This window comes from Sebastes umbrosus, chromosome 14, assembly GCF_015220745.1.
Source record: "Sebastes umbrosus isolate fSebUmb1 chromosome 14, fSebUmb1.pri, whole genome shotgun sequence".
In the NCBI taxonomy this organism is placed as follows: Eukaryota; Metazoa; Chordata; class Actinopteri; order Perciformes; family Sebastidae; genus Sebastes; species Sebastes umbrosus.
In genome coordinates this window covers 29,695,053-29,708,310 of record NC_051282.1, presented here as the reverse complement: position 1 = coordinate 29,708,310, position 13,258 = coordinate 29,695,053, and the positions used below count along the sequence as shown (strand labels likewise).

Sequence of the window (13,258 nt, the reverse complement as noted above, 5' to 3'; positions counted from 1 at the left end):
CAGAGAGAATGCAGCTCATTAATGAATGTCATTAAGGCAGGCGGTGAAGCGCTGGGTGGCTGCCAACAGGACGACTGCTGGGTGGCGTGTGGGGAGGGGGATGAGCCGAGCCGCGGCCGGCGCGATGCAGCTGCTTCTCTCCCGGGTTGTTCCCGGGGGAGATGGAGAGAGAGTTTGGAGAAAAGGAGTATGACAATGTGGCGGGTCTCAACTTAGGAGTTGGGGGTTTGCTATCGGGTTGGGGGGTCGACTTGTGGTGGGCGTTGCAGGCGTGTGCCGTCTTAATACTGCGGAAGACGGGGCACGGCAGACGCCATTTTGAGGGGCGATGCAGCGAGTCGCCATTTTGAAGTGCTCAGCATGAGTTAAACTGAACCTCAGACGATGCAAACGAAAACCTTCGTCACTTTGTTTTCATCATCATCATCATCAGCACAGTAGAAATGTGAACACCTGAAATGTCAACTTCCCAAGAACTAAGAAAAACACCTCCAGTTAGGACGATTTCATATTTCTATTAAAGGGACTAGATGTAACTTTCAGAAAATCCTTGTTCTTAAGTCACCTGGGGTTCACCTGGGGTTCACCTGGGGTTCACCTGGGCCGTGTGTGGCGCCTGCGGAACCTGTTGTTTGTTATTTCGGCGTCCATGTTGACAGGTTATAGCAGCCACACTGCCCGCATGAGCAGCGCGGCTCACAAAAACAACAGACAGTGAAAATGATCGTTTGATAGTATATTGACATCATACCAGCAACTATTACTACAGTTTCAATGTCTAGATATCTGTAGCCCCAAACGAGGCTTTCATTATGAAATATTTGCAGGGCAGTGTTGTAGATAAATTAATGTTTTGTTTATCTCTTTGGAAGATATCTGACGTTTGGTTCCCACTTCTAACAAGACTTGTGAACCAATATTATAACAACGTTGGTGGAAAAAACGATAAATGGCTGACGGTAAGTGCCGGGCAATGACTTGTTGTGAAATATATGCAAACGAACAGAGGAGGGAGAATGCGACATCTAGTTATCAATGTTATCAATGGCACCTTCAAATGATTAATTCATGACATTTTTTGTTTTAGGAAAAGCTACTTTTATTCTCTGCCTTTCTAACATTTATCTACATAAGTGTTATCAGTAAGACCTTTAAGTTCTTTAAATAAAATGTGACCGTCTGTTTTTACTTGATATCAGTCTGTGGACATTCTGCTGCCTCTGCTCCAGGCCTTCAGGACGCCGACGTCTGCACGCCCCGGAGGCCTCGTCCGGAGCTCGGGACTCTCCCATTTCTCTTACTAAAAGAAGAAAACACACTTACGCATTCAAGTAATTAGTGCTAATCAGCCGTGCACTGACCTAGCAGGCGGCCGTATTGATTTCAGAGGCTAATCAAGGAAAAAGCTTAATGACGTGGCAATTAAAATGCTCCAGAATGTGAATTTACACCTGCGATTAAATGCTACGGGGATCCAGTGTAGTAGAAAATGATCTAAAGTGTGTTCTTCTGCAGTCAAAGGATGTGAGCTGATCAAAGTCGGGTTGTTCCTCTGCAGGCCGGGGCTGGGAAATGTACTGATGGGGAAAACAGTGTATACACAGTAGTTTTAAAAAGGAAAATTGCAGCAAGTAGTATTAGTTATTATTATTAGTATTGCAACAATAAAAAATAAAAATAAAACAAATTATATATTTACAACTTTAATCTTTATTTCTTTAAAATAAGATAAAGGAAAATTTGTTATTATCAATAATACAAGTACAAAAAAAATGTATCAGAACACAGAAGAATATACAGGACAGAGCATGACAGTGACAGCTTAGGGAATTATATATATGGTTCAAACAGATAAAGATCCTTGGTATATTATGAAACAATAGAAGAAAAGGTGAGCTGGTCAACGGAAGACTGGATTATTTTCCCAGAGGGTAAAAGATTGAAAAAAAAATATATCTAAATGTAGTCAACTTGGCACCAACGAACCTGTTTCTCTCTTTCCAGTTTCAGCCAAAATGCTAGCAAACATTCTCCAATAAATAAGGCACTACTACGACGGGCCCAAAAGCAGGAAAAGTATGTGTGTGAGAGCGCGTACGTGTGAATAATCTGAATAAGTGGACCACAACTGATGACAAAACTTTCACATTTTATATCGTGCATAAATACTTATTCATCTTAAATCACTCTTAAGATATTTCTATTAATAAACAATGATATTTAGTACTGGGAAGTTGGACCTGACATCCATATTTAACAAAGCAAAACACAGCTTGTGACAAAAATAACAAACATATGATGTGCTATTTGATAACCTGTTTTTTTGTTTAACTACAGGGGAGAGAGAGCTGACTGACATTGCGTCAAACAGATTTTATGTTCGTCACATGTTGGCAAAGTGCTGCCCGGCCCTCCTCCAACATGTTTGTCGATGACAGACTATGTAGTGATCAAGTGCAATAATGAATATCATCACTTCCCACATGTGTTGATACAGCTGTGTGCAGAAAACTGTGCTTCTGTGGCGACAATTCTTATAAGCACGGCTAGAAAAAACATAAATCTTAGAAGTAAAAGTGGACGAGATTAACAAGATACTGGTTAAGGCAATTCTGAAGGATATTAAAGCGTCAGTCCGTTCTGTTTGGCAGATGTTTTGCTCCACAAAGGTTTACTGTAAGATCTGGAAGCAGGTAAAAAAATCAAGCTGCAGCACGTTACGAAGAATCAAACTCCTCTTCGCTCTCTTTGTCAGCGATAGTGAGAAGAAAGTGTTTGTTAATGAGGCAATAATCTGACATGAACAGTCCGCTCAGCTCAGCCGCTGAAAAGTCACTGGAAATAAAGTCCTCTCTGGCAGGCTTTTAAGTTTCTATCCCACCTTGTGTGAGATGGAGACAGATGGAGTGGAGGGCCGGAGTGGTGGGACGACTGTCAATGAAGGTCAAAGTCTCAAAGCAAATGAATCACACCCGGCCGAGGTCGACCGCAATGAGGGGGCGGGCGCCGTCTACATCTCGTGGGCGGCATGATGGTGCTCTGGCATACCGTTGGCGTGAGCCACAACCGTGTTGTTCTCATTGAGGCGCCTCACGCGATACATTTCATAGTGGATGCTGCTGGTGATGTCCTTAATGTTCTGCATATGGGTCCTGAGAGAAACAGACATGTATGTACACACCCATTAGAAACCAGTAGAAGAGATGGGCACACCTCACCGCTCAAAAAATGGGTTTCACTGATTGTTTCTTCACTCGTATGTTTGACCTGCTGAAAGGAAGACGTTCCTCTGTGATGTCACAACATCCTGCTATTCCCACACATCCCAAAATTTGTTTTAAGACGACCACAACTACTTGGGGAAGACAATCGTGGTCCAATAAGCAACTTACAGAAGTGCGACTTTGGCCCCGTTCAGACCTGGTATTAACACGCGTCCTGAGTGATCCGAACACAAGTGGACCGCTTTAAGTACGTCTGTTCACACCTGACATTACAATGCGTCTCCACATGAGTGACCACTTGTGATCCGATCTCACTTCCCCGCTCCATATGCAAATTAACACGTAGTAAACACACGGCTGATACAGCAGACGTTGTGACATAATATTACAGGAATGTCAGTAGTGATATCCTACATATTCCTGAATTCAGGTACATTTTATTAATATCAAAATAAAAGGTTATTGTACCGGCCAGGACCGCCGCACGCGCCGCCGGCATCGCTGACTTTGCCAGACAACAGCCGGGTACAGAACTCCAGAGAGCAGGTGGGTGTCAGCTCCGTGCAAAGCAGCGGAACAAAAACACCGACACATCTCCAACAGTCTGATAATAATATAAACTACTCAGGTGCAACTGCAACTTCAATTAATACTGTGCGATACTTTCAGGTGCAATATCATATTTCCACCTGTGCAATTGTGTTAATAGTCTGTTTATTGTCAGTACATATGTTGTTCCTATTTTTAATATTTCCTTCTATTTAAATTTTTCATATTTTAGAAGTCTGTCTACTTTTGTTTTGCTTTTTGCACCGTGTTGTATCTTGATTTTTGTTTTTTACTAATGCTTCTTGTTTCTGCGCTATCCCCTTTACTGCTGTACACTGCAAATTTCCCCCTCTGTGCGACTAATAAAAGGAATATCTGAATGCACTTTGCGTGCCTAGTCTGATAGTCTGTAGATTATGTAGCCTATAGATAAGATATACTTTAATAAAATACAGTTGTACTGACAGGATACAGTAGAGCACAGAGGCCGTTTCACATCTGTCTGTCTATTAACATGAGGAGCGCAGAGACCCGCGGTCAGTAGAGTAGGCGGTCCTTAATATGGCCCAGGACGCATTCACTACACACTGCTAAAAGAATGTGGCCATATGTGGCCCAGACCACCTCTGAATGTGGTCTGAAAGATCCGATCTCAATGCGTCCTCAATGCGTTTTGAGTGCGTTCACACCAGTACTTAGAGGTGATCCGATCACTGAGGACGCGTGTTAATACCAGGTTTGAACAAGGCAATGGAAAGTTGAAACCTTCAGCACAAACTGAGAATGGACTTTTCAATGAAGTAGGAGACATCTTCGGTCCTGCAGTTACATTTTGTAATTAAAAATATTTGCATATTCATTCTTGTTTCTTTAATGGAGTTGAAGGAATTTATATAATTTTTAACGAGGCTTTTCTGTCCTACAATCATATCAAATTATTCTTCAAAGCAGAGTATTTTTTATATTTCATAAAACACACACTGACACAGTGACACGAGGCTGCATGAAAACAGACAGAGTTTAAGATGAAGACTTAATGATATATGGAGACAAAGTTCCCTCACCTGATGAGGAGATCCCGTAAATAGGCAAACTCACAGTGGGCTATGTTCTCAACTAGAGAAGACAGAGAAGTTGTCAGAATTAATTGATAGTGAAGCTAAAAACACACAAAAAGGGTGGCAAAAGACAGACAGTATGACAGCTGGGAGCTCTGCTTTGCTCCTAGTAAGTTTCGTATATCGTCCACTAGATGGAGTCAGTGATCTCAGTGTGTCGTCTCAGCCAACACCGATCTCTGCTGCTCACTTCATCTACTGAAGAGATGAGACTAAATGTGTGTGTGTGTGTGTGTGTGTGTGTGTGTGTGTGTGTGTGTGTGTATGTGTGTGTGTGTGTGTGTGTGTGTGTGTGTGTGTGTGTGTCTGCACAGCAAACACTGCAGGAAATGAAACTTAATGAGACACTTGATAGAGGGGTAGTGCATCCTGTCTGCAGTTGATAACATAATTAAATATTGAAAGATGGATCCTGCAGTAAGAATGGATGTTAACAAAACACAGCACTGTACTGGTACACTAATGATAAAGCCAAACACGTTTAACTCACTAACAACACACAGACTATTAATCTACTGCTGTAGGTTCAGGATTTTTTCACTAGATTTTATAAATCTGAGCAAACAACATATATTAATTTCCTCTGTGAGCATCCACAGTGTGTCCTTTGTGTTTAAAGGGGATGTGTGGGGTGTGGGGGGGGAACCAAGCAAACACATCAGACAGACAGTGTCTGCTGGAGGCCTGAGGCAGCTGCACGGCACACGACAGCAGCCTGAACACTGAATAGAGTATTGTTTTATTGACTGACTGACTCAGTGACGTCTCCCTTTTGTCTTTTCTTCTCAACAAAACCACTTCCTGGTTAGTTATGTGTATTCTGTCCTGAAAGTGTCTCTCAAAACAAATATGAATTATAGCTGCTGTGCAGCTGTGGGTCGGGGGCCGGGCATGTTGAGGAGGAAGAGGAGGAGGAAGATGACGGTCCACCATCATTAATCCTTTAAGGCTTTAGCATGTTCGTTCTGCTTCGATCGGGTCTTGAACTCACAACCTCAGACACCAAGAACAAGTCGCTATCTTGGCGAGCTTACTGACCCTAGCAAAACTACCACTTCACACTATGACATCACACTATGATATCATATTATGACTTCCCACTATGAAGGCAGATTTCAAACTTGTTAAAAATTCAGTTTTTGAGACAAAATTCTGAGACTTTGCGTACTTCATCTAGACAACACAGAGATGTCTGTAATTTTTTTTTATAATGATTGAGTGACAAACTGATATTTAAAAATGCTTGATTTCCATTGACTGCAATGGTTCCGTGAGGATAGAACTGTATATACTGTAAAACCCCCCTATATCTACCATGACCTCAAAATTTTGTCATTTATTGAACATGAACATTTGAGCTTTATTTAGCAAGAATTTACTGTAGCCGTGTACGGTAGTGTTTACACTAAAACATTTTGATGCACTGTGGGCTCAATTTGTGATAATTCAAAAATCTGGTTTGTGGAGGACAGACTGAAGATGCAGCAGGTTTGGTGTCAATTAAGCTAAATTTTTGAGAAAAACAGAATGATGGACTTCATAATTCCTGCCAGGTTGAAGCATCTGAACATTTCTGCTCACCTGAGCTACATTTTGTTGGAAGTTACGAAGTTGTAGCACGTACGGCTGATTTGTTATGAGTTTTCAAAGTTTTGAACTTTAGGTATTTGCTGTAGCGCCACCATCAGGACTACATGACACACAAAGCCAGTTGAGGAAGTTTAGCACCAGACTGGACCTATGTACAAAGTTTGGTTTATTTTCATGCATGGGAAGGCAGACTTCATAGGAAGAATAATAATAATATTGACAAAATCAAGAGGGACCGGCGGCATAGCTGCCCGGCCCCTAATAAAAGAACATAAGAGTAAAATATGGAGGAAAGACGGGGGGTAGAGAGTTGTACCTTCAATGGTTCCCCACTTGGTCTTCCTCCCCAGCAGCCTCCTGCCATTGACCTGGTACTCCTGGTCACTGCCCACCACAGCAAATGGGATCATCTCCTGCTCACAGGTGGAATGAATGTCGACACACAATGGAGTCAGAAATTATTCACGTTAAGTTCATTAAAAATGAGTGAATGGCTTCAGCGTGACGGAGCTCTGAGGAAAGGCATGTCTGAGCATAAATGAGGATAATAGAGTCACGACTCCTGCCACATATATCTCCTTGAGACGATCCCCTCACCCTGATCTTCTCGTTGATCATTCTGTCCTCGGCATCCTCGTCGAATTCTTTCTGAGGGTACACGTCAATCCCGTTGGCTCGCAGCTCTTCCCTGATCTGGTGTTCAAACATAAAGAGAAACAAAGCAAACTTTTAACCCGCTGCAGATTTGAAAGGGTACAAACTAAGGCCTTTAATTGCAGAAGTAATTAGACAGACGTACTTAATGCAGTCTAGAGAGACATCAAACAAATGTACTTTAATCTACAGATTAAGGTGGTATTAACACTAATCTGCCGTCTAATCTACTCCAAAAGTTTGGGCTTAGTCGTTAATCGCTGTCTGTATACAAACAAAACAAAACAAAAAATCACAAAATGGATGCCTATGCAGAAACCTGTTCACACACCAAGTCAGCCAAACACAAACACAAGCAAGCACACGTTAACCAGGGGGTTTATGTTGCTAATGAAAGGAGGGGAAACCCTGAGATCCTTGAAGACGGCCAGTAAAAACATACGAATGAACAGCTGCAGCCTTATTAACCGTGTAGAGGAAGTGTAGAAAGTAAAGGGTAACAGAGAGAGAGTGATGCTTCTGAGCTAGCCGTGTTCTGTGACTGTCCAGAGAGAACAGGAACTAATCTCTGGTTACTGCTCCACAGAAATGCAAACATGAAGAGGGAGACAAAAAGAGGATGTTCCTAGATTACAGATGTGGATTTAATGGAAGAAAAAGGACATTTTAGATAAAATAACTGGGCTGCCAAAGTTAACGCAATTACGTGTTAACGCAAATTAATTTTAACGACAATAATTTCTTAAACGCATTAACTCAACTTGCGATTTGTAGGTTGTAGCGGGCTCAGATTTAAAGATAGAGTGAAGATACTGGTATCATATGAAACTAGAAAACCTGATGAATCCATTGGTACCAACCAGGTCATACTAACTAGTTGTGAAGGAGGCTAAATAACGCTGTAAATGTACGCTAAATTTTGGCAAGGAAACACTGGCTTGGCCATTTTCAAAGGGGCCCCTTGACCTCTGACCTCAAGATATGTAAATGGGTTCTATGGGTACCCACGAGTCTCCCCTTTACAAACATGCCCACTTTATGATAATCACATGCAGTTTGGGGCAAGTCATAATCAAGTCAGTACACCCACACACTGACAGCTGTTGTTGCCTGTTGGGCTGCAGTTTGCCATGTTATGATTCGAGCATATTTTTTATGCTAAATGCAGTACCTGTGAGGGTTTCTGGACAATATCTGTCATTGTTTTGTGTTGTTAATTGATCTCCAGTAATAAATATATATATACATTTGCATAAATCAGCATATTTGCCCACTCCCATGTTGATGAGAATATTAAATACTTGCCAAATCTCCCTTTAAGGGAAATTTTCAACAGAAAAAAAATCAATTGACAGCCCTAAAATAATACAGAAATCTATTAAAGAATAAACAAAAGAGGAAAATGTTACCTTCTTTTTGAAGAAGTCCCTCTCCTCCAAGGTGAGTGTATCCGCCTTGGCAATGACTGGGACGATGTTGACCACCTTACTGAGACGTCTCATGAATTCTACGTCGAGAGGCCGCAGACTGAGAGGGAAAGAGTCAACATGAGAAAGATGAAATGATTTGTATTGTACACAGAAGTCCTCCACCAGGGGGCAGATGTTCCTAACAATTCTCCTACATGGAGGAGGAACTACTGTAACTACCAACACACAGCATTTACAGTTCAAACTGCTGCATCCGTGACCTAATCATACTCATAATAATAATGTGTCTTAACAGCTACTTGATGAAAGGACTTTTGAGTTTCACAAAAGCATTTGCATGTGGTTATGGTGGTGGCGGATTCTGGCCTGGCTAACAACACTTCGACAAAGACTGGCCATCGTCAACGAGGAGTCTCGTGCTCTCATGCAAGAGCACACAAGACAAAAGTTCAAAATTGATTGCATGCTCCCAGACACCCACACACAGACTCTCTGTCTCTCTCGTCCTTCCTTCCTCTCTCCCGTTAGACTTTTTAAGGCGATCCTTGAGCAGCTGCTGGCCAGCCCATGTGACATCTGCAGTGTTTGGATCAACATGAAACGTTGCTGGATGGGGCACATAGACAGGAGGGCCAATTCACACCACACCCACTGCCTGAGTAAAGACAGGCCATGACACAGACATTAATAGAGGTGCAGCACTTGAATGCTGCTCTGCGATCAACTGCGTGTCTTTGTGTGTGCATGCTCAATCGAGGCTGACAATCCGCAGCTGCCTTCGACATTTTTCCCAAGACTGGCCGCTGCACTCGACTAGAGTTACACAAATGCAAAAGACTATAAAACGCACGGTGAATCTATCAGTTGATGGACACATGAGACCGTGTGCACTCTGCCCCTAATTTCTCCTGCTAGTCCACGCCAAACCCCCCTCAGCTCCGAACAGCGAGGCGCTGAACCAACACGGCGTGGAGGGGGGACGGCAGTTTATGCAGTTCGATCAGAGCCAGATGTGTGCGTCTGTAAGAGATCCAGGGAAAGAAACTTGGGACATTGTGCTGCTTCAGGGCCTGGCGAGAGCAGCCCATCTTTCCAGTATGTGTGTGTGTGTGTGTGTGTGTGTGTGTGTGTGGTGGACTGAGATATGTTGCATCGCGCTGAGCGGAAATGTGTGTGGGCGTGTGTGTTCAATATGAGGGGTGAGAAATGTTTCACACTGAAAAGCCTGAGAACAAACAAAGAGGGTCTGTATCTATACACTGTATGGTCTGTTAGCATGACTCCATTGTCACCATTTGGTCATCACAATACATTTTTGGGGGGGGGAAATACACTTATTTGTTTTAACAAGAGTTAGATGAGTAGATGGATACCGTTCTCATGTCTGTACGCTAAACATGAAACTACTACCAGCGGCCGTACAAAAACTGGGAACAGGGGGAAAGAGCTATCCCAGCCTATCTTGTTTTCATACTTTCATCGTTGTTTGGATTAAACAGTCCTGCCAATGGTTTCCCACTATTCCACTCATCTACTGGTGGCTGTAATGCGCCAATAAATGCAGCAAAAACGTTAAAGACAGGGAAGAAGATGACCGAAAGCTGGTAATAAATATGAATGTAAACGATGCAGGATCTAAAATATATTTACAAATAGTTTATGAGGAAGGAAATGCTTTTGTTAGACCTGCACCGGTACCGGATCAGATATCGGGCTGATATTGACTCAAATAGCTGGATTGGGTATCGGTGACGATGGAGCCGATCTATTCAATTCTATTCTATGTTTATATACTATATACATTATATACTGGAATTTGAATTCCTGTTTAAATGTTGACTAACCTTTTGCTGCATTAAAACATTTTACACCTGATTTATATTGCCTGTTAATTTTGAAGATTTTTTACCAAGTTGCTGGTGAATGATTTATTATTTTAATAATTAGTAAAAATTCTGTTATTTTTTAAAGATTTTTTACCAAGTTACATGTGTACTATTTATTATTTTAATAATAAATACAAATTCTGTTAATTTTGAATATCTTTTACCAAGTTACTGGTGTAGGATTTATTATTTTAATACATAAATAATAAATAATAATAAGTGCATCTTTACATGTGCCAACAACATCAACAATGTGTCTCATTGACAAGTCATTACAAGACAGTTGTGTGGTGTCAACAGTACTGCGATCGGACGACCTTGAAAGTCCTGTAGTGTGAACTTAGCTTTAGGGCAACTGATGGCAGCACTGATATCATTTTAGTGTTGTTGTGATGGGCGCTGATACAGAAGAAGGGAGAATCAATATTCAGTCTTTCTCAACTTGAGTGCATTCAGGTATCTATATTTGACCATGTTTGAACGTGTCCTTACCAGTGTCCGGTCGGGGGTATGAAGTATATGCAGCAGTGGACTCTGGAGTCTGGAATCCTTTTCTTCCTGTTGATGTTGATCTCCTCCTGCAGGTACGCCTCGTACTGGTCATTAATGAACTTCATGATGGGCTGCCAGCTGGACCGAGGCAGGGATGGATTGAGGGAATGATGAAGGATAAGTGTGGAAAGGGAAGAGATGGATGGATAAAGAAGGAAAGGAGGAAGTGAGAACAAAAGGAAGAGGAGGGGTAGTTGAAAGGGAGGGCTCAGATAGTGAGAGGAAGATAAGGATAAAGAGTGACAGAGAACAGGAACAGGAAAAGTAAAACAACAGGATAAGTAAAAGGAGAAAGGAAGAAGCATCTGGTTAGACACAATTTAAATATTTCACTGTTTATATAGTCAGAATTGCAGCGTACCAGTTCTCATTGTTAATCTGGTCTCCAAATCCTGGCGTGTCAATGACCGTCAGCTTCATTCTCACTCCCTTCTCCTCGATGTCTGCACACAAAGAAACACACACTGTATACTATCATGTCAAATACACCCTGTGCACTTTTTAAACTACTACTGAACCAGGCGTTGTAGATGTAAAATAAAAGCATGACTCTGCAAATGCGCAGCTGCCAAATTTGAAGCTGGGCTGGTTTTATGAGGCCAAGAATACGATATAGTCAGAGATTGGTTGAGCCACGATTACAGTAATTAAAGAGAAGCAAAGTAGAGGGAAATAAGGAGAAGGTACTGTAAATGTTTGGAGTGACTACACAAGTATTTATGTAAGACTTTGGCGTGGCTGACGAAGAGAAACGTATAAATACGGAAGGAAAGAAGAAAGTAGTATAAGTAGTATGAGACACAGAAGGACAGAAAACAGCCAAAAAGAAGAGGGTCATACCATGACTGATGGACTTTATTTCAATCGTTTTGGGGATCTTCTCCTGGGCTGTAGCCAGCACCGACTTACGGCTGACTTTAGACTTGAACAGCGTGTTCATCAGAGTAGACTTTCCCAGGCCGCTCTGTCCTGTAAGCAAAATACACAGTCGGGGAGGCAGATGGTGAGAAAGAAACACACATTTGAAGATTAAACTTGTCCCCCCCCCCTACCCTCCCCACCATGGTGACTGCTTGCACTGTAGGTACCTGACAGTCTACACATTATAAAAACCCAAACAAGATCCATGAGAGTTTGGACGACTCCACGCTGTCAGTTTTAGGGGCTGAAGCAGTGACGAGCTGCAGGTGTCTGTCTGCACAAACACTGCCAGAAAAGCCATCAGTACACACGACTACAACCCAAACACACCGTCAATAAGACAGATCGGATCCATCCATGGTAAACCAGTTTCTTTTTCCTTAAAACAATCAGGAGGCTTGTATGGAGTCAGATCAGTTTCATTATTAATGAATGCACACAAGGGTGTGTGTATAATGTATTTTGTGATTTATATATTTAAATGACTTCACAAAAATAGTTTTCAATACACACAAAAATAGTTATCGTTTATAAATGTAAACAAATCCACATAAAAATAACAAAGTTTTACAAATATATTTCTGATGTGCAGACACATATTTTTTGTTTTAAATGTGCATTTCTATTACATTTATTTAAAACAAGAAATATTTGTGTGTGCACCAGAAATATATTTGTGAACCTTATTTTTTTATATGTGGATTTTCTTTTACATTTATATATAATACCTGACGACGCGTCACCCTGCCTCTTTCCTTCTGCCAGTAGAGAGAGGGACAGAGAGACAGCGGGGGGTGAAATTACAGTTGAGTTCGACCGAAGCACACTTGGTGATTGTTGGAAAGAGTAACGACGACGGTTTAGGCGAGTTTCATTTTGTTTCTGTCCAGTTTGAATGAAGCGTTTTACGATGCTCCGCTACATACAGCTGATCTCAACATAAACAAAAATACACGTGGATGATGGCGCAAGCTGCACGGAGAGGGGGTGGGGGGGGGAATCTACTCGGGCAGCTTGGCGGAGGTCTGCGCTCTCCGAGTGCCATTCTAGTTAATACTGAGACTGATCTGACTCCATAGGCTTGGATTGAGCGACCACAAATAATGAATCCTCTGTACATTGTAATGCAATACGATAAGAAAGTCCTGTAATAAATACTACTGTGAGTTTTTTATTCTGGGTGACACCGTGTCAGAAATGAGACAGCCAAAGGATGTAAATATGTTTATTTTATACTTCCTTTAATTATATAATTTGCACACGATTTTCATCTTATACAAGTAGATGAATGGTCGATGTTTTCTTGCAAGGACACAGGATAAAAGGCTGATAAA

The 13,258-nt window shown here is 41.7% G+C and overlaps 1 protein-coding gene across 8 annotated transcripts in view; it reads right to left on the bottom strand.

Annotated features, from left to right (window-relative positions):
• Positions 1–1,690: 1,690 nt before the first annotated feature.
• Positions 1,691–13,258, bottom strand: part of LOC119501292 (septin-9-like) — a 130,891-nt gene continuing 119,323 nt past the window's right edge. For all 8 annotated transcript variants that reach the window (XM_037791567.1, XM_037791571.1, XM_037791569.1 and 5 more), the window contains 8 exons: positions 11,844–11,972; positions 11,365–11,446; positions 10,944–11,081; positions 8,545–8,662; positions 7,079–7,174; positions 6,798–6,894; positions 4,838–4,889; positions 1,691–3,152 (listed from right to left, as the gene is read on the bottom strand). In XM_037791567.1, the coding sequence (XP_037647495.1) occupies positions 3,011–3,152; positions 4,838–4,889; positions 6,798–6,894; positions 7,079–7,174; positions 8,545–8,662; positions 10,944–11,081; positions 11,365–11,446; positions 11,844–11,972 (854 nt within the window). In that variant the 3' untranslated portion in view covers positions 1,691–3,010. The remainder of the gene's footprint in view (positions 3,153–4,837; positions 4,890–6,797; positions 6,895–7,078; positions 7,175–8,544; positions 8,663–10,943; positions 11,082–11,364; positions 11,447–11,843; positions 11,973–13,258) is intronic.